Here is a 21,624-nt window from a genome sequence, read left to right as displayed (position 1 = left end):
ACTCGCAGCTACTCATCACGAGGTTTACCGAGGCTAGTGCAGAGGCTCGAGGTGCTTCGGTCGAGGTCCAGGAGGCCATGCTGAAAACGGTGGTGCTGGTTGCCAGGTGGGTTCTCCAAAATTAATTGACTTTAATTAATTTTTTTATTTTTAACCAACTGATGTGATTTCAAAATGAGAAATTTCATAATCTGACTAATTGGTCTTGTTTCTTGGTCCAATGGCATTTATTGTCCCTCAAGTTATGGCTCGAGCAATCTTTGGATAAAATACGTTGTTCTCGATTTTCATCCCACTTCAGTTAATGCTCGAAGTTGCAAAGAAAATGTCGAGATCTGTTATAAGGGGCCTACACAACAAAATGTTTAATGAGTTTTGTTAATATTGTGTTTGAGTAATATTGTTGCGAGAGATGACTTTGAACCCTGAGACGCTCAAGAGATTGCTTGTGAGTCGTGATGTCATTTGTAGCCAAAAACAAGAATAAATGAAGCAGTTTGCCGAACCCTAGTGATGTGTTGTACATATTAAAGATAATTGTGCAACAAACTTTGGGGTTGGCAGGTGGTAAGCACACTGAAAGTTAATCTTGATGCAAACGCTATGTCGTGTATCGGGAAGGATTGTTTGAAATTTGAAAGATGTTTGCATCATCACAGAATGTGCATATGATTTTGCACCTTGTCAGAGTGTTGAATTACAGGGAAGTTACACTGTGCGCATTGCTCAGCATCCTCGATTGCCTTCTGTCAAGGAATCGGGCCATTATTTCGGCGGCATTCTTCCAAACCCGGATCTTCGCTACCGTTCTTGGCCTCGTGCCGTCGGCCCTCTTCTTGCAGTACAAAAAGCCCTTGTGCCAGGTCAGGCTCACGGAGCACAGGGTTTACTAATGTAAAAAAGTGGTCAATTTCTGATGTCCCCTTCATACCTCTTCTCCATAAGCAGGTTCCAACCGTTCATGGTGGGCCCCAGTTTTTATGGCCCCACTCCTGGTTTTATCTCCTCCGGAGTCGAGACAACGTCGTCACATGTTTGTGTGTGTGGTGTACGCATTCGAATGGTTGATGTGTTATGAAATTTCTGTGGGAATTCTGTTATCGTTGTTGTTTGTTTACCTTTTTTGGTTTTATTTATATATATATATATATATATATATATATATATATATATATATATATATATATATATATATATATATATATATATATATACATATTGTATACCTTGTCAAGGCTCGTATGAGAGCTAACACACAACGCACAGCAAGGGGGGCATGAGACAAGATGGGTGGGAGAGGGAAGGACAAAACAGTGGGGAACAGAGACATTAGAAGATCTGTGGAAGGGAGAGGGATGGGGTGGGGAACATGGGGAATACAAGATGGACATTACAGGGACTTTCAGGAAGGAAAGCAGGGAATTTGAAGGAGGTGGGTTTGGGATGGATTAATGGGGGTATAAAAGATCGAGGATTTGGATGGGGGACGATAAGAGGTGGTGGTGAACGGCTGTTTAGAAGGCCTGGAGGGAAGAATGGGATAAAGGGAGTGTGGGAGTTTATTCCAAAGGTGGGGAATAAAGAGGAAAAAAAAGAGTGTAGGTGAGCGGTGATTCGTGATTTTGGTAGTTTTACCAGAAGGGGGTTGCTGGGAGACCTTGAGCGCCCTGCGGAAATATGGGGGGGGGGACAAATCATAGACAGAGCAAGGGGGGACGAGACCAGAGAGAAGACTGTGGACGACAGAAAGACCTCCGACCTGCCCGCGGTGAGAGAGCGAGAGGCCCAAAGACTCAGCCTCATCGCGGGAGATACCAATGATCCTAAATGACTTGGTATCCACAGCGTGAAACCGAGAAAGGTGAGTGGCAGGAGCACCAGCCCAGAAGGGAGAGCAGTACTACATCAAGATGCAGACGAAAGCCCTGTATTTGGTCAGGAGCTCAGGTGGGCCGTGGAAGGACTTTGCACGATGGGGGATTCCCAGTCGGCGACTGGCTTTGGAGGCCAGGTTGGAAATGTGGCTTTCCCAGGAAAGATCATGGCAGATCGTGAGATCCAGAAGCTTGAAAGAAAGGACTTCTTCCAGAGGATTGTTGAGAAAGTAGATTGGGGGGAGCAGGGGGTTCCAAATGGTCCTTTCGGAGAGTCATAGTGAGAGTGAGATTTGTCCGGATTGAAAGACATGTTCCACGTGTTGGACCAGTTTGTGATTTTATCCAGATCTGCAGAGAGTGAAGAAGCTGCAGCATGCCGGTCTGAGGGATGACAGATGGTACGACAGAGGGTGGAGTCACCAACAAAGAAATAAAGAGGATTTTCCAGTCGGAGAGATCATTGATGAAAACCAGAAAAAGAACAGGGCCCAGAACGCTGCCTTGAGGAACTCCAGCCTGGACAGGAAGAGGGGATGAGAGAACTCCATTTAGGGCCACATGTTCACTGCGACAGGAGAGGAAGTCTACGGGCCATGAGTGGAGATGGCCTTGAGTACCATAGGAAGAGAGTTTGGTGAGCAGGGCAGGGTGCCAGACCGTGTCAAAAGCACGTAATGTGTCTAGGGATATGGCTCTGATTTCATGTCTGGCATTGAGGACCTCCATCCATTGTTGGGAGAGCAGAAGCAGCATATCCAGGGTAGAGTGACCTGGTCTGAAACCAAATTGATGATCGGAAATCAAGTCATTGGAGAAAAGGAAGGATTTTATGTCTGAAGTGATGATGGATTCCATAACCTTGCTGATGATTGGGAGAAGGCTGATTGGTCTGTATCAGTGGTTGGTTGGAGTTGTTGCTGAACTATGAGTGTTATGCGAAGGATTATTTTCATAGCCAGCCCATTCGAATAGAAAACTGGAACTGTTTTGTACCTGTAGAACGCCGCCATATTTTATCTTTGAACGTACCTTCAGAGTGGTGACAAAATGGAGGACAAGTCAAGCGGGATGGACTTAAGTACATGATAACGGTAGGTTTGCTCATGGCATCACGTGTGCAAGTAATATCAGTGGTGACGTCACGTATACTCGTGCCGCCCCAGGAAGACACCAAAGCTAAACTTCAGACGGATTTTCGTGACCAAGCCCGGCCCAAGCTGCAAATTCTGGTCGTTGGAGATGCAGCAGTTTGTCCCGATTGGCTCAAACCTGCGAATGGAGATTATGTATGATTGTTTGGCCTCATGTTTCTCCTGAAAGGTCAATCGACACGCATGTGCCACGTGGATGGGGTCATTTGGAATCGAATAAAACAAATCTATTTTTTTTTTCTATCATGGGAGGATGTTTGTTTTGTCTTCCACTATTATCGTAATAATAATAAAAAAACCTTATTTATTTTTATTTTTGAACAAGATTCTGATGCAAAAGCACTTAAACAAAGCTCCACACTCGTGGGTTCTAATCCTCTTCAGTCTTGTAACATGTTGTCAATGCCATTTATGCATGCGAAGACCGTGCGTACGTGTGTGTGTGTGTGTGTTCTCTTGTAGTTTTTGGTCGAGTTCTTCACAGCCACCAACGTAATCAAAGCTTTATTCTTCGACCTCCTTTCTGAGGTGGCGAATGCTTTCGACTTCCCGAGCCTCACCATCTTTCTCGATGTGAGCTGTGGATCGGTTGCACCGTCGTGTGATGTGTTTATCTAAAATTTTAACGAAAAAAAGAGGTTTTGCATTTTGATTAAAGACTTTCTGGGGAAAACCCCTGCCAGGCTGGAAATTGTTTTTTACAAACGAATGAACGGTTTTCATGGCGGTGGAACATCACCCGAGATCGCACGTCCGATCGTGCTTGCTGGACACGTAGTTCCGTTATGTGAACTGAAACGATTGCTTCCTTCTCATTTCCAAAGAAAACAATTCCACACTTGCTGACTTATCTCGCCACGAAGGCGAGTTCGGAGGCCGAGAAGCTGACCGACCTCCTCGCCGACGCTCTTCACGAGAACACGCCCGCAATGCTTCTCTCCAGCTTTAAGTACATATTTCCACATCTCGTCTACTGCTGCCCCAAGTTGGAATTGGAGAAAGCTCTCAACTACGTCGAGGTAAATTTGCTTTTGCTCCGCTATTTTTTTTATCAAAAAAAAAAATTTTTTTTTTTGCTGTTCGGCCTTTAGTATGGCTTCCGTTTTGGTCATTTGTTTGAAGAAACAGACGAAGGTCGAACTACGCAGCTTGCTGCGCCAAGACTTCCAAGCTCTGCATAACGAGTTGCTCCTGCACCTGGGTGAGAGTTACCAGAAGGTTTTCATCGGCCTCTCCATTCTGTCGGAGGCCTCGGTCCGGGGATTCAAGATCGTTTCTTCAGAGCAGATGGTTGGTATTATGCTATCATCAAACATATTTTTTAGTATCTCTCTGCATTCCCCATTTTGGTAGCAAGGCCTTGGATGATATAATTTCTGCATCGGTGCAACTTTAAGCTTCTTTCATTCGCTTAGGCTTGCGTGTTCTCTTTTTTTTGTTGTTGTTTTTGTTTTTGCGTTCTTCAGAACATCTCTGCGCATTTAAACCGAAACTATCAACGTTCTTCCATTCTATCGTCACGAAAGGCAGAGTTGGCCTCCGGAAGCTCGTTTTTCAAGAATATGCAGTAAAGGCTCATTTAGCTTGTTCACACCTATGCCATGTCAATCTGCTTTGACAGGTTTAGAACCATCAAGTTTATGCGTTTTGTTTCTACCAACCCCATTCGTAGCATTCACGTCCATCTAACTTCACATCCACATCCCTTTCTTATTTTGATTCACACACATATCGGGTGATTTCTCTCGGCGCTAGTACACATTGATCTGCTGTTTGAGAGAGATACCATGTGAACTTTTATGTTCACTACCTAGATGCAGACGGAATAGCCACCTTGACATCTGATCTAAAGGACAGTGTGCTTAGTGATAGTGTTCCACACTTGGTAGGCACAGCAACGCACTTTCTCGTCTTGGGTTTGATTTCCTGTTTCGCTGGATTCAACTTTTTACGGAGTTAAATCCATGACCATACAGCTCAGAGGTGAGCACACTACCAAATGAGCCATCTTGCTCTTCCTCAATCACAAACACCCAGCCTTTCCTGGTGATCTCGCATCATTGTCCTTATCAGGCTCATCTGTGATTCTGTGATTGGATGTTGATAGGATTGAGCACGTTTGAGCCGAGTATTCTGAGGCGTAATGATTTCCTGGGAGTAACAAGGCATTATTAGATCATTTGAAAAGTCATGTGACACAAGTTTTATGAATTATTTCTTCTATTATTTATATCACTGTGGCATAACAGAAGAGATAGTATGTCCCGAGTCCTAAAAGCGTACTCGATGATTCTGACTGTGCTGCAGGCAGATTACTTGCAGCCGCTTCTCATGGGAGTCCTAGCATTCTTCAACGTGCAGCTCCTGCAGACGAGCATCAGTATCGAGGAAAAAAGACGGGTGAGCCATGGAACCCTGAAGTCACAATGACCTTGGCTTATTTGTGAAATGTTCACTTTGAATCATTGTTTTTAGCGTCTCGGTCACCAAAGATTATGAAATGCATCAGTGCTAGATGTGAGGTTGTTTTCCCCACCCAAAGACTCTTTAACCAGTTTTGTGGGACGTGCGTTACCTGGATATAGTTGAATTCCACTCTCCACAGGCCCTCTGCAGCCTTGTGGCTCTCATGAAGCTGATGGGTTCACGATACGTGACTGAGATGCGTGTGAAGATGCTCACGACACTGAAAACCGCACTCATGTACAAAGATCACTTCCCGGAACTTTGTTGCAGGTGCGCGGTGTTCTATCTCTAAAAATCCTTTAATAACAAACCGAGATATTTTACCACAAAGCAAAGGCTCTAAAATGCCTCTCTTTCTTTCTTTCTGTTGCGATTGAAGCCATTTTTTCAGGTCATCTCGTAACAGACGACCACTGTTGAGGGATTCTTTAACTTGGGACGTGTTGTCAATCGTTTTCTTTCTTTGAAACCGCTTGTGTTTGTTTGTCTAATATTTATCACGTGAGGAGGCAATTGTATTTTTGTAGTCTGTGCTATGGCCTTTTGAAACGACCTGCGAGTTCGGTGCAGGGCGTGGGAACAGTTTGTGCGCTGCCTCGAGCCCAGCTGCTTGGGCCACTTGCTCAGCCAGATTATCGTGGCCGTTCTTCCACTTATGCCCCTCCAACCGGCCACGGTGACCCGCATCTTCGTCTACATGATTGTGGAAAACAGGTGTGATGCTGGTGCAACAACAAAAATACTTGCGATGATATTGATAATACTTACGATGCAAATATTAACACGGAAAATTTCCAATTCTTATCTGAGATTATTAAAAGTCATCCTCAAGAGGCAGACATTCCCTCAGCCCGTTATGTTCACTTGGGTCATCGCTTGGTGTTCCTCAACAACACGAGGTATAATGAATTAGTGAGGAGTTCTACAGATTATGCTTAACCACTTCGGGCTTGAGTTCCTGTTAGCAATCGGGTTCTTTACTTGATGATGTGGTGGTCGAAGCTTTAACTATCATTGGCACGTCCAAAGAGGATGTTGACAGTCAGGACATGCTCCTCTCTACTGCCTACAGGTTGCGGGCCTCTTCAAAAAACATTTCTCAACATATTTTGGTCTTGAACTTTTGGCACTTTCAATCATGAAAGCTTTGTGTTGGCTTAACAGTTAGGTTGGCTGGCTTAAAATCTTTGGGTCTTGAGTTCAAGCTCCTGTCACACCGTTGACTTAACACCAGGCGGGTTGACTCAGCCTGCCATCCTTCAGAGGTCGGCGAGATGAGTACCAGCATGCTGGTAACGGAGGGAATTGGATCAGCGGCACAGCCGCACCCCACAAAAACTTATGCAGCCACAGGCTGCATATGAATAAATAAAAATCTTTCAATCGTGCGTTCCACTCCAGATCTGCTTGGTCAAATATGTTAATCCAACCCACTTCTTGTTCGTCGACTTGAATACAGGTGGACCGTTCACTGCCATTCCTTTATCAGCAGATATGGATCCACAATTCTTTTGGGAGGGGTGATCAGTCAGGGGTGAAGTAGTGGGGCATAATGTATAGAGGTGGTGGTGAGAAATGCATTCCAATACTCAAGCGTATCTCATTTGCTTTTCACCATCACCGATACATTGTTAACCTTTGTGTTAATTGCAACCCTAACGACCCAGAGCTTCAGTGCATGAACATCTGCATGAGGCCCATCTTCTGCCTGAGCACCCTGATTTGCAGCCTGTCCTTGATGTTCTACAAGAATACAAGCAGGTGACATCCAGTCTGACGATGAAAGTTTTTGTGATTTTTCGATTCATCTGGAGATCTTTTGTAGATAACTGTCTGGAATCTGCTTTACAGTCCACCTCAGGGAACCTTGTGGCTGGGCTGCAGCAATCCATACAGGTCGTGTGTCACGAACACGTTGAAGTCAGAATTTGTGCCCTTGTTCATCTCCGAAAAATACTTTGCACCAATCAGGTATGGTTGGTTCTCTTGAGTGGAAAATCATTTTGTTGATGCTGCACAGAATTTCTGCAGTGTATAGCAATGTGTAGGATAAAGTATATGGCTGTACCTTTTAATACATCTGTAGACTCCATTCTAACCGAACAGATGTCTCATGCTCTCAATCAGTACATTCACCATTTCAAACATGCTCTTTCTTTCCTCTCACACCTTCCCCTCTTCCCAACCCCTCAAATATTGTACCTCCCCCTGCATGCTCCCTTCATCATATCACTGCCAAGTCTCATCCTTCCCCTCTTCCATCGCCCTCCTGCCCCTTGGCCATGCCAGCTCTCATCGTCTCCCCTCCCTCTCAAAACTTCCCTCACCCCTCCCTCTCAAAGCAACCTTCACACTTTTCCCCCCTCCAAGCTTCCCCTCACCTTTCTAAAGCCCCCCCTCCCCAACATTCTCCCTCGAATTTCACCCCTCACTCCCCTTTCTCAAAGTTCCCCTCCCCCTCACATCCACAAAGCTGCCTCCTTCGCCCACCCTCTCTTCCATCTCATCCCTCCACCCCCTCCAATCTTCAACTGCCATGCGCCCCGTCTCTTATTACTCTCCACTATGCCTCATCCCATCGCCACCGAGCCTTTTCTCCTCGTCATTCGGCTTTCTCTCCAAGCTCTTCTGTAATCCCCCACACACTGTAAACATCTCTCCCTACCTCTTCCCTCGTCCTACCCTCCCCCTCCCCTCCCTTGCACCCAAAGCATCCTCCCCTCTGTCTTCCCTACTAGTGTGGACCTCAAACATCCAGGGTCTTCACTCAAACCTGACAGATCTTTCCATACAGGTTGCCACTGACAAACCAGACATAATCTGTTTAACAGAAACTTTCCTCCTTCAAGATGTCTCTGACTCCCCAGTATCTCTCCCTGGTGACTCCCTCCTCCGGTATGATAGACTTGGGCCTCGTCCTGGCGGCGGAGTTGCTCTCTTCATCAAAAACTCTATTCCTCGCAATTTCCCTGAAAACATCTGCTGTTCCTCCTCTGCTCCAATCGGTTCATTTGACCACATACTTGTCAAAGTAAACATCTCTCTGGCTGTTATTACAGAAACTACATCAGCGCCGACGAGTCTGGCATTTCACTCAGGCCGACTGGCAGGGTCTTCAAGCAGCCATCAAACTTCGACACTGGTCCCTCATTTCTACTTCCTCTGACATCAACTCATCCTGGGAATTCTTTCAAAGAAACTTGCTCTCTCTCATGCACAGATTTATCCCATCTCGTCTTCAGTTGTCCTACCCTTCCGTCCACCCATGGTACAATGAAGCTTGTGGCGAGGCAGTTGTCCTGAAACAACTTGCCTTTGCCTCATGGAAGGCAAATCCAACTGAAGGCAATCTCAGTTCCTTCCACAAAACTCGGAACAAGTTTGTGTCTACCCTCAGGAGAGCCAGGAAACAACATCTTTCTAATCTCAAGTCTGAACTCTCAAACCTCTCTCCCTCTTTCAAATCCTGGTGGCGTCGAGTTACGTCTGTTTCTGGTCTATGTTCACCCTCCATCCCCTCTCTTACCTCAAATGGCAGCATAGCTGACACTGCGCGTGAAAAGGCTGAACGCCTAAACTCCGTGTTTGCTTCTAAATCTTGTGTCCCAAGCCCATCGCTTTCTGTACCCACCTTACCAAGTCTGACCCAACTGTCCCTGAATGCTGTGTCCTTTTCTCCTTACAAGGTGGGGAGTTTGCTGTCAAACCTCGACTCTGATTCTGCAACCGGTCCAGATGGCATCAGCCCACGTGTCCTAAAAACCCGCTTTGCTGCTCTTGCTCACCCTCTGTCTGTTCTATTCACCCTCTCATTTGTTCAAGGTCATCTGCCATCTGCTTCGAAATCAGCAACATTGCCGCTCTGCATAAAAAGGTGCAAAAACAGACCCTTGCAACTACAGACCAATCGGCCTTCTCCCAATCATCAGCAACATTATGGAATCCATCATCGCTTCCGACATTAAATCCTTCCTCTTCTCCCAATGGCCTGATTTCCGATTATCAATTTGGATTCAGACCAGGTCACTGTACCCTGGACCTGCTGCTCCTGCTTCCCCAACAATGGATGCAGGTCCTCAATGCCAGACATGAGATCCTCAAGGCAGTATTCTGCGACCAGTGCTTTTTCTCGTTTTCATCAATAATCCCTCCGACTCTCTGGAAAATCCTCTTTATCTTCTTCTATCCTCTCATCCCTTGGACCAACTTCATTGTTGTTTATTGCCATTGTTGTTTAAAACCTGGTGTTGGCTTAGCGATTAGGGTCCTGAGTTCAAGCCTCGTTTCCGCTGAATTAACACCAGAGGGTTGACTCGGCCTGTCATCCTTCCGAGGTCAGCGAAATGAGTACCAGTGCAGCAGACAAAAGGCTGCACATGAAGAGAAGGGGGTATCGACGGATTGATTAAATCTGGTATTTGTGTGGCGCAGGCATGATTGGCCGAATGGCCTCCTCCTGTGCCTTAATTCCTTGTAAAAAAAAACAAACTCTTTGCTGATGACTCCACCATCTGCCGTACCATCTGTCATTCCTCAGATCGGCAAAAGCAGCGGCCTCTTCAACTCTCTGCAGATTTGAATAAAATCACAAGCTGGTCAAACGTGTGAAACATGTCTTTCAATCCTGACAAATCTCACACTCTCACTCTGTCTCTCCAGAAGAACCGTCTGGACCCCCCCTCTCCCCCACCCCATCTATTTTCTCAACAATCCTCTTGAATAATTCCTTTCATTCAAACTTTTGGGCCTCATTATCTTCCATGACCTTTCCTGGGAAAGCCACATTTCCAAGCTGGCCTCCAAAGTCAGTTGCTGACTGGGAATCCTCCGTCGTGCAAAGTCCTTCCTCGGCCCACCTAAGCTCCTGGTCACATACAAAGCTTTCGGCCGCAGCCTGATGGAGTACTGCTTTCCCCTCTGGGCTGGTTCTCCCGCCTCTCACCTTTTTTGGCTTCACGCTGTGGAAACCAAGGCATTTCGGATCATTGTTATCTCCCACAATGAGGCTGAGTCTTTGGGCCTCTCACTCTCTCACCGCATGCAGGTCTGTGGTCTTTGTCTTTTCCCTTCTCCTCTCTAGCCTTGCCCCCCTCCCCCGCTCTGTCTGCTATCTGCCCCCCCTCCCCCATATTTCCACAGGGCGCTCAAGGTCCGCCAGCAACCCCTTCTTGTTAAACTACCAAAATCACGAATCACTGCTCACCTTCACTCTTTCATTCCTCTTTTTTTCCCCACCTTTGGAATAAACTCCCACACTCATCAATCCTACTCTTCCCTCCAGATCTCCAAAACAGCTGTTCACCACCATCTCTTATCTTCCCCATCCAAAACAATGATCTTTTCTACCCCCGTTAATCCACCCCACACCCACCTCCTTCATATTCCCAGCTTTACTTCCTGAAAGTCCCTGTCGTGTCCATCTTGTTTATCCCGTGTACCCCACCCCATCCCTCTCCCTTCCACAGATCTCCTCATGTGTCTTCCCCACTGTTTTGTGCTTCCCTCTTGTCTCCTGCTCCCCTTGTTATCTGTTCTGTGTTAGCTCTTGTATGAGTCTTGACATTGTCCATAAAAATACACAGCCATTGTGACCCACCCCCTGGTTAATAAATTTTCTGCAGATTTAGCTTGTCTCGTACAGTTGACCGTATCGTACTTGCGAGACCTGCAGCATGTGAGTTGTGCACGTGACCCCAGGATGCCGTCCTGCGACTTTGTGCGGAGAGCGACGCCGTAGAGCCGGTGATCGCGCACCTCGTAGCGGTGTTACTGGAGGGATGTCGGGATGCTGACCCGGGAGCACGCATCCTATTCGGGGAATGTCTGGGAGAGCTCGGAGCCATAGACCCCGGCCGGCTGGATCTCACAGCCATCGGCCGACAGCACCATCATGCTGCCACTTTTGTGGTGAGTCTTACCTGACTACATCCTCACCATTTGCTCATTTATATTGCATTTGCTCAATGGTTTGATATCTTGTCTGAAAGAACAAGGAGTACTTTACAGTTTTTGTGCCAAAACTAGGTGGATGAGTTTGTTAGGTGACTAGAACAAGCCGATGCATTGTGATACAAAATGTAAAGTATTCAACTTGGCGGAGGTGTGCGCTCTACCGAGTGCCGCTCTCATTTATTCATGGTGTGATATGTCGCTCCTCTTCTATGTAAGACACTGTCAGATGTTTAATGTCCATCAACCAGTGCTGGCAGATACATCCGCCAGTTTTATATCCTGCCGACTAATGGCACATAACATGTATTATAATGCTGTTCCTGTTTTTGGCATGAACTGTATTCCTCCATTAAGCAATGTTTGCAAGATGAGCAGTTGAAACATCACTGAGTCACAAATTTGCAGTCGTGGATTTGATCATCCAAAGTCTGGGCCGAGCGACTCAATTCATGGTGCTCTATTTCCAACATTGCTTTGGGATATTGTTTCAATCTCAGTTGGATTTCCCGGAATTATGAATCTTTTGTGTCGGTTTACTTTTCTGCATTTCTCCGTTCCTCTACACAGGCAAATGTGGATGTGCAGAACTTTGCTAATGAACTTTTGACGAAGGTCACGCGGGCATTCCTGGCGACGGCAGACAATGTGCGAGTCCAGGATTGTGCAGCTTATGCTATGCAGGTGAGTCTGTTGTGGGTTTATTGTAATCACTGATCTACATGCATCTTTGCAGTGTCGACAACTACATCTCTGACTGCTCTCCGAAGTAGTCAACAAAAGTTTAAATCTCTATTTGTGTAACTTCGTTTGTAATAATAATTTTAATTATAATAATCCACAGCATTTATATAATCCCAAACATGCCATTGAAATGCATTCCTTGCATTTTACATGCTATCAAAGCTGGATGAATAAACCATTGGCTTGTCTAAGAAAAATATTTTGTTTGATAATGATAATTCAAAAGTATAACAATTTAGACTTTTACATCTATCCTTGCTACCCAACGTTCCAAACATATGGTGATCGTAGGGTTATGATTGTGAAGGTTTTCATTTACCCACTCCTTTACAACCGGCAGGAGCTACTGCACATCTATAAATGCAAGGAGGGATCGACCAACGAGAAGGGAAATAAGCTCTGGGCCAGTCTCCCTGACCATGTGTGTGAGGTGTTGAAGCCACACCTGCAGGCCAGGTAGGCTATATCAATGCTTTGGCTATGGTGGATATGCTCGTACTTTGGCAAATCATTTGTTGAATAATTCATGCACAAAGCTTACAATACTTCTTCACGTGTCCTATATAGTGTAATTGGAACAACTGAATCCATGCAATGGCATCATGTCAGATCCATTCCCAACTTGTGTTGTGGAGACAGTTGTACTCCGTAATGTTTTTGAGAAGTATTTCTTCAGCGACCTTTGCTGGACATTCTGACCTGAGTAATTTATAAGAAAGACAAAACAACCATCCTGAAATAGATGGAATGAGTGACTGGTCTTACTTGTGAGAGCTGGTGTTGATGTGCGTCGGCGGACAGGTAGAACAATGGATGGAATCGACAGGACGTTGATTGAGGTTTTTCAACCACCATGGGAAGAAAGGAGGCGCTCACATTTTGGGTGTTAATCCTTCGTTGGAGCAAACGAGCCTTCCTTGGATAACACTACATTCCATGATGCTCTGGCATCATGAGTGCTCGCAATATTTATTTATTCTTAATACAAAATCTAGTCTCTGGTAAGAGAGAGATGATGGGGCAGAAAGACAAAGGCTCATCCATCCATTTAAACTTTAAAGGATATAACCCCAGATAAAGGTACTTGGGATCACCTCATTATCAATTCTTCTACCTTTCCCACCCTCGGTGACATTATGCAGAGATGTCAAATGTCTGTGTAAAACATGGAAAATTGTATTTCTACAAATAGTAGGGGTGCCAAGGTGTAAAAATGTGCTTAAACAGAGATTGAGGTAGTTATGAAAGAACATACTTTTGTCCTAGATGTTTTTTGGTAGATTGGACCTTGGCGCACATGACTGGGGTGGCCTGCTCGGCCAACTCTCTTGCGAAAGTGCTCATCTGGCTCGATTTATCATTCGGCCCAAAAATTAGGGGTAGGGGAAAATGAAATTCATTATTTGAACATGTTCCTATTGTTGTTCACCAACATTTTAGGTATCAGAAGAAAGGGTTTGGGCTGGGCTACAATTTGTTTGGAGAAACATTTTGATGGGGTCACTGAGTGCAGGTTGAGGGGTCAAAAGGTCACGCTCGGAAGGGTCAGGTGAAAATCTCGGGGCCGTGTGTATAAATGGAACTGCTGTACCCAAACCAATAAATATAAATGAATGACACAAACACAAATTTAAGAGTACTATATAACAGTTTTTGATAAAGAATCCATGTAAGGTGGATACAGAGAATTTGAGAATTAACCCCTTTATGTCTATGAGCAGAATCGCAAAAATGGCAAAAGTCGGCTTTTTCTCATAAAAGTTATTATTCGCTAATTACTTGACCAAAACATGACTAGACATTGTCAGAAGGTATCAATTGATCAATTTCAACCTATTTTACCATTTACTTTGGCTAAAGGTAAGTTTTATGCCTAAAATATCATTTTAACCCAAGTGAGAATTTGCTGTCCCAATGAGACACAATACTTTTTGAAACAGAGCTCTTCATTAATTGGAAGTGTAAAATTGATCTCCTCATGACCTTCAGCCATGCAACAGGAAAATTCAGAAGGATTTTAATCCATCATATTAAATAACATCATCAAAATGATATTGAACTGATGATGCATAATAATAGAGGAAGTTTAAGGTAATTAGTTTAACAATACAAACACCATGAATCTTGAGTTAGATGATCAGAATCTTGAGTTGGATGCACAGATTAGGGATGTTGGGCCTTCAAGCGTGTCATCTCTTACTTTGAACTTGAAGCCAAGATAACCAAACACCCAAGGGCCTTGCAAACTCTGATCATGTAGGCCTAAGGCATGTAAGGAGATTATGCAGCTGGCCTAGAAATGTAAAGTAGAAATTGAAGTCATGTAATCATAGATTTGCTGTGCTAATTGTAGACTACATCTGGGCTTCATGAATCGTGTGTGTTTTTTTTTCATTAAATCTACGGAAGCTCATTAGGACAGAGGCATTCGGTTCATTGTTTATCTGAAAAAAATGTCTACTCTTGCCATGTGTGATGTTAATTGTAACATCATTGTTATGTTACTCGTAGTAGGCCTATATACATTATCATGCTCTGTAAATAAATGGGTATAATGGAATAAAATTTTGAATTGTTGACCTCCCCCTCCCCCCCCCCACCGTAATGTTGTCTGCTGAAATGTAAGTCGAACTGGCTATGATTATAATCTTGATATTCTATACACCCATTGGAATTCACCAAAATGTGAAATGATTGGAATCCTGAATAAATTCATAGCCGCTGAATGAGCAGGAATTTGGGATATGCACTTACAAGAGACAGAGGAAATGCTTCCATACATAGTTGCTGCTGGACACAACAAATACACGTCTTGCCTGTCCCACTATCTATCCGCCATGAAGGAATTACCACCAGATTTTCAATCAGGGTTTGAGAAAGGGAACTTCACTGTTCGTAAGCAGCCAGGAAAGTTCAATGGAGTCTGGTCTGATATGGCCCTTCAGCAGACTTACAATAAAGACGCCAAGACGAAACTATTGCAGGGAATTGTCCAAAGACCCGAGACAATATCCAAGTACCTGAAAGCATTGCCGAGCATGACGGCAGCCTCCGAGAAAGTACTATTGATGGCGCACCTGAAACAAGACCCTCATCGAACAGGTGAATGAGCACTTCGGAGAGGGATTTGCAACAAGTGCAGAACATCAAGTCTGTTGTAACCGAAAAGATGATGAACCCTTTTCAACAATCAAATAATGCGGAACTTGTCAACATATCCACGGGTCAAGTTGCACAGTCACTTGACTTGATCGAAGCAAAGGAGAAAGGATTGAAGGCACTCGCCAAGGTTGAGACAGAGGACTCTGTAAAAGTTGAGCCTGTTAGACTGAAGACGTTCGTTGAAAAGGTGAAAAAGAAATCAACACTTCAGTAAACGAAACAACTGTACATTGAAGAGGGTTCTGTCGTCCACAACCTCTGCTTTGCTGAAAGCCTAGGACATAAAGAGAAAGTTGATGCCTTTTCACATGAAGGGTAGAATATCCCAGTTCACTTTTCACACCAGACGAGCTACATCCATCGGGTTTCTCAATGAGAAAGGGCAACAAGTCTGATTATGCCACAATGCTTAAGGCCACAATTGGATCTTAATGGAAGGAACTTGAGCAACTGCCAAATGTAGAGTCAGGGACAGGCTATTTCATTGACCTTATGGCCTTCGTTCAGCGCTATCAGGAACTTGAGAGCACTACATTCGAAGAGCGAGCAGCAAAGTACCTTGAAAAGATCTTGCGTCTTCGACCAAAGGATTGTCAGATTGTCCATGTTGTTGGTGATCGCTATGATGTCATGCCTCAGAAAAGCTGGAAGATTGAGGAGAGAATGCGAAGAAGCAAAACGGCAAAGAAGACGAAAACCTTCATCCCTCACGACAACCTACAGCTCCCATCATGGAAGGGTTTTGTCTCAAACCACGAAAACAAGGAACATCTCCCACAGTACCTTTCAACGACATGGATGACAAATCACCAGGGAATACAAGTGGGATGCACCTTGATACTGGGAGGCATGACTCGGGGACCAGCCATGATGTTGACAAATCATGGGACGTCGGAACTTGACTGCTTGGGATGTGATGAACACGAGGAGGCTGATACATGAATCTTTGCACACATTGCATACTCAGCAAAGGAACAAGGATGCAAGAGGGTAGTCATCCAAGCCACAGACACAGATATCTTGATGATGGGCATCTACCATGTTTTGAGGGTACAAGGCTTAGAGGATCTCTGGATGCAGAAGCAGAACATCTTCATTCCATGCCATGTTATTTCCAGATTTCTGACAAGCAATTATACAAATACCACAAGTTCGTCTTTACTCTCGGCATATGCAATCAATCATAAACCCCATGTCTAAACGGCTGTGACACAGTCAGCTACATTTTCCATTGTGGAAAAAAACGTGCATTGAAAGTGGCATTGGACTGTGGAAAGATCCTTGAGCCAGTTGCACAGTATGGAATTCCTGATGAGCATGAGCGTATTGAAATATCAGAGTCCGCACGGAAATACATCTACGCACTATATGGGAAAAGGACTTCTCTGGATCTATGGATGAGCTACGATGTCATCTGTTTCAAACAAAGAAATCTGACCTCCGATCATTGCCACCGACCAGCGACGCATTTCAATTTCACATCATGAGGGCTCTGTACCAAATGTTACTTTGGAAACGTGCCACGCTGGCAAATCCGTTGCTGCCGGATTCTACAGACTTTGGTAGGAATACCAAGAAAGGATACCTGCTGGCTACTCTAATGACAAAGCCATCCAAACCAGGCCTTCTATAAACAAGATGCAAATTCCGCAAAGACAAATGCGGATCACATTGCCCTTGCCGAAAGGCCAAAGTGTCGTGCACCATGGCTTGTAACTGCTGTGGGGATCCACTGATGTGCATGCTTATGGAAGAGAAGAATGAAGATATTCTATGAACATGAACATATTGCTCTAGATCCATGATTCATCATCAGTCATCATCATCGACATCAACTGATAAGTCAACCTAATTAATACATTGTACATGTATTCTCATCAGTATGTTTACTGATTTTAGCCAAAAGTGATTGAATTAGTGTTACTATAAATGGTATCCCATTCTTTCAATAACTGTCTTTGAGTACTGGTTCGGAAAGGTGTACAATGGTGTATACCGATATTGAAAATATTACTGAAAATGTGTTGAATTTTACAGAAAATACTGATAATGTGAATGAGTGTACGTGACTGGCATTTGTAGGGTGGACAGCTCAGACGTCGTAGCTAAAATAGCTAGTTCACAAGCTGGTTCATAAGTCTATTCAACCCCATGTCTAAACAGCTTTCAGTGTTATGCACTGCCAAGGGCTTGGGTTGAATTTTTTAATTACTCTAAAGCAAGGAGGTAGAAACTAGTAAACGTACCCAAAGGGTTAATATGAAACATCCAGAAGGGGTTAATATATGCAACTAAAGGGGTAAATAGGTTGAAATTGGTCAATTTATACCTTTTTTTTTCAATGCATAATCCTGTTTATTAGTGCATTATCACTTTTATGAGAAAAAGCCTATTTTTGCGATTCTGCTCATAGACATAAAGGGGTTAATTCACAAGACTTACAATAAAGACGCCAAGACGAAACTGTTCCAGAGAATTGCCTGGAATTAAGTAACGTAATGTTACGTTACGTTACGTTTTTAGATTCTAAAGCCGAGTGTTGGCACAGTGGTTAGGGCAGCGGCTTGGGACCCAAAACGTCCCTGCGTTCAAGCCTCGTTGGGCCACTGTGTGTGTGTGTGTGTGTGTGTGTGTGTGTGTGTGTGTGTGTGTGTGTGTGTGTGTGTGTGTGTGTGTGTGTGTGTGTGTGTGTGTGTGTGTGTGTGTGTGTGTGTGTGTGTGTGTGTGTGTGTGTGTGTGTATATATATATATATATATATATATATATATATATATATATATATATATATATATATATATATATATATATATATATATATATATATATATATATATATATATATATATATATATATATACTGCATATGTTTGTGTATATATACATATTGTTACGGCTGTGGAAATTCGCAAACCACCATTCAGGTCCCGTAGGTGAGATATCTCTTAAGTACATGTGTAGTTAGCCCAAATCCGTTGTCTCGAGGGAATTTATGTGATTCATGCAGGCTGCGATCCTTTGAGATAGCCGTTTTTCTTTTTCTATTGTTATTTTAAACGACAAACCTCCCCGCAAACAACAACCGCCACCAACTACGCCACAACGCCAACCACACTACAATTACCCTCACAACAACCACCACCATCTTCCCCACGACTCCCACTGACGAACGCAAACCTCCACGCAAACAACAACCGCCAGCAACTACGCCACAACGCCAACCGCGCTACAATTACCCTCACAACAACCACCACCATCTTCGCCACGACTCCCGCTGACGAACGCCATCTTCCACGGTCCACACTACGACGGTTTCTGCGTTGGAAACCGTCGAGAACGCAAGGAGGGAAAGAAGAAGGCACAATGATGGCGCGTGGATTTTTCCCGCCTGTTTTTCCCGTCTGACTTCCCCGCTTTGGAGTGGCGGAAGAGCGATGCAGGTCGAAGGTGAGAAAAGGTGGGGGCCTCTTTTTGGGGGAATAATGCTCTGGCTCCAAGCCAAAAACTGACTCCCTCGGCCCCCGGACGGAGCGGGGTGGAGGGAAAGCGTGAGGGCACGCCCCCTTCGAGAAGCTTCTCCAAGAAGCTCGAGGGGAGGCGGAGCCGAAAACGGGGGCAGAGTGAAGGGCGGAGCCCCGGGCTATTAAAGTCGGACACGGGCGGAGCGCTTTGGTGGTGCTCTTGCTCTCTTCGTCCTCTTCCGCTCTTCCGGCTCGCTCTTCTCTTCGTGGTGGCCACTGGCCTGGTCTTCTGTGGGGCGGTCCCGAGACCCCGCTGGTGGGATGGAGCGTCTGCCATTCCACACACCGCGACCTCGAGCAACTACGTTCCCCCCCCCTTCTATCGGCGCTGGGATAGCGCCAGAAACCCCGTCTGTGGCGTCGAGCGGCCAACAAGTGCTGGCGCGAGGCACGCCGGAGAGGATTCTCCTACCACGCCAGGGCACGGAGTCGCGGCCAGGCGCGACCATGCCGACGGACATGGGAGAGGGACTAGACGGCCCCAAAGGGAAGTCACCATTTTCTTTTCGGGGTTTTTGTATGGATGTATGTTGGCGCCATCTGTAAAGTAGAACTGTATAAGTGCTGCCGTGTGTACGCATATTCGGTTTAACTCTTGCTTTAGCTTTATATGTGCATTTTGATTATTGTGGCTGTATATATGTGCTTTCCATGTGCCGCGGAATAAATGTGGATTGTGTTGAACTGTTTTCCCGTTTCGCTTCGGCTCCTTCCTTTTAATTGACCCTCCATCCTGCTTCACCTAAAGGGTTCGTAGTGGGCTTAATACGCCCGATTATTAATCGGAACCGTCGAGGCCGACGATAACACCGCTCGGTTATCACCGAAGCACGGAACGGACCGCGTAAGCGGTTCGTGTCCGGAGTCGGCCTGTGGCGTGGTGCGATCGCCCGGTCGACCATTTGCGCAGGTACTTAGGCAGATCGAATTTGGCGAGCGACCCTATCCTGCGCGGGTGGGCAATTGGCACGATCGTGGTGAGGTTAAACCCCCACTCGTGACTTGCTCCTGGCCTTGGTCCGAGAGGGTCATGACTGAATTGTCCGTCCGGTGGGCGACGTGCCGCGATTCGAGTCACGTGGCCGTTCGCACGCCGGCGGGCGCGAATTCGCAACAATATATATGTATGTGTATGTGTATATATATATATATGTATATATATATATATATATATATATATGTATATATGTATATATGTATATATGTATATATATATATATGTGTATGTGTATATATATATATATGTATATATATATATATATATATATATATGTATATATGTATATACACGTGTGTGTGTGTGTGTGTGTATATATATATATATATATATATATATATATATATATATATATATATATATATATATATATATATATATATATATATATATATATATATATATATATATATATATATATATATATATATATATATATATATATATATATATACACACACCAAGTCGTATAACACCAGGGGGTTGACTCAGCCTGTCATCCTTCCGAGGTCAGCGAAATGAGTATCAGTGTACTGGGCCGGTGTATACCCCGGTTAAATAGGTGTACCAGATCCCTGTGTCGTAAGTGGCGACCAGGGTTGCGTCACGAAGGGCATCCGGTGTAAAACGTGCCAAATCACTATGCGGGTCATATGGATGATCCGCTGTGGCGACCCCTAACGTGAGCAGCCGAAAGAAGAGGAAGAAGAAGAAGAAGACATAAAGGGGGTAATTCTCAAATTCTCTGTATCCACCGAACATGGCTTCATTATCAAAAACTTTGTTATATAGTACTCTTAAATTTGTGTTTGTGTCATTCATTTATATTTATTGGTTTGGGTACAGCAGTTCCATTTATACCCACGGCCCATAGATTTTCACCTGACCCTTCCGAGCGTGACCTTTTGACCCCTCAACCTGCACTCGGTGACCCCATCAAAATGTTTCTCATACCAAATTCTAGCCCAGCCCAAACCCTTTCTTCTGATACCTAAAATGTTGGTAAACAACAATAGGAACATGTTCAAATAATGAATTCCATTTCCCCTACCCCTAATTTTTGGGCCGAATTTCGTCATGGTGACACATAAATCGAGCCAGATGAGCACTTTCGCAAGAGAGTTGGCCGAGCAGGCCACCCCAGTCATGTGCACCAAGGTCTAATCTACCAAAAAACATCTAGGACAAAAGTATGTTCTTTCATTACTACCCCTCTCCAAGTTTCTGGGCTCTGGCATCCCTACTAAAATCTTATTCCTCTTTCCTTTTGCAATTTCCATTTTTACCTCAAATATGAAAGTTAATTTCGTCAAAAAAATGTAATTACATATCGTCATATGATGATGGAGATAGGTGTGCTATGTGTCGTGACTTTTGTTGTCTTAGATGTCCTTTAATGATTTGCTGAATTATTTTAGCAGTTAAACGCATTACGCAGGTGGAACAATGAGCACTGAGAATGCAGGTATTCCTCTGTTTGCACTTTTTTTCAATTTAACGCCATTGTCAAAGTACTGAACACTTTTTTTCTATTTTCACATTTTGTGACGCGGTGAAATTTGCCGAGCCACACAACGTCTATGCTACTCTCCCACGCTGAGCACTCCACCAAATAGGTTCACCGTGTTTGTGTTGCTCTGCTTGCCTTGGTTGGCGTCGGGTCAAGGACGCTCCAATCGGCCTCGCTCGCTTTCTCGTCAAACTTTTCCAAAACCCTTCATAATGAGTGTAAAATGACCAGCAAATACTCGAGTTGCT

At 44.6% G+C, this 21,624-nt stretch overlaps 1 protein-coding gene across 1 annotated transcript in view; it reads left to right on the top strand.

Annotated features, from left to right (window-relative positions):
• ATR (ATR checkpoint kinase) overlaps window positions 1-21,624 on the top strand; it is a 104,085-nt gene that overhangs the window by 20,844 nt on the left and 61,617 nt on the right. Inside the window, exons 14-26 of the mRNA XM_085847982.1 lie at window positions 9-106; window positions 689-863; window positions 3,491-3,601; window positions 3,853-4,047; window positions 4,151-4,318; window positions 5,336-5,428; window positions 5,634-5,764; window positions 6,065-6,208; window positions 7,162-7,255; window positions 7,346-7,465; window positions 11,192-11,401; window positions 12,014-12,127; window positions 12,528-12,643. Coding sequence (XP_085704108.1) covers window positions 9-106; window positions 689-863; window positions 3,491-3,601; window positions 3,853-4,047; window positions 4,151-4,318; window positions 5,336-5,428; window positions 5,634-5,764; window positions 6,065-6,208; window positions 7,162-7,255; window positions 7,346-7,465; window positions 11,192-11,401; window positions 12,014-12,127; window positions 12,528-12,643 — 1,769 coding nt within the window. The remainder of the gene's footprint in view (window positions 1-8; window positions 107-688; window positions 864-3,490; window positions 3,602-3,852; window positions 4,048-4,150; window positions 4,319-5,335; window positions 5,429-5,633; window positions 5,765-6,064; window positions 6,209-7,161; window positions 7,256-7,345; window positions 7,466-11,191; window positions 11,402-12,013; window positions 12,128-12,527; window positions 12,644-21,624) is intronic.

The sequence above is a fragment of the Eptatretus burgeri genome, chromosome 11, assembly GCF_056783735.1.
Source record: "Eptatretus burgeri isolate ZD-2024b chromosome 11, Ebu_testis_v1, whole genome shotgun sequence".
Taxonomy (NCBI): Eukaryota; Metazoa; Chordata; class Myxini; order Myxiniformes; family Myxinidae; genus Eptatretus; species Eptatretus burgeri.
The sequence above is the reverse complement of the archived record's forward strand: the minus strand, read 5'-3'. Positions and strand labels throughout refer to the sequence as shown.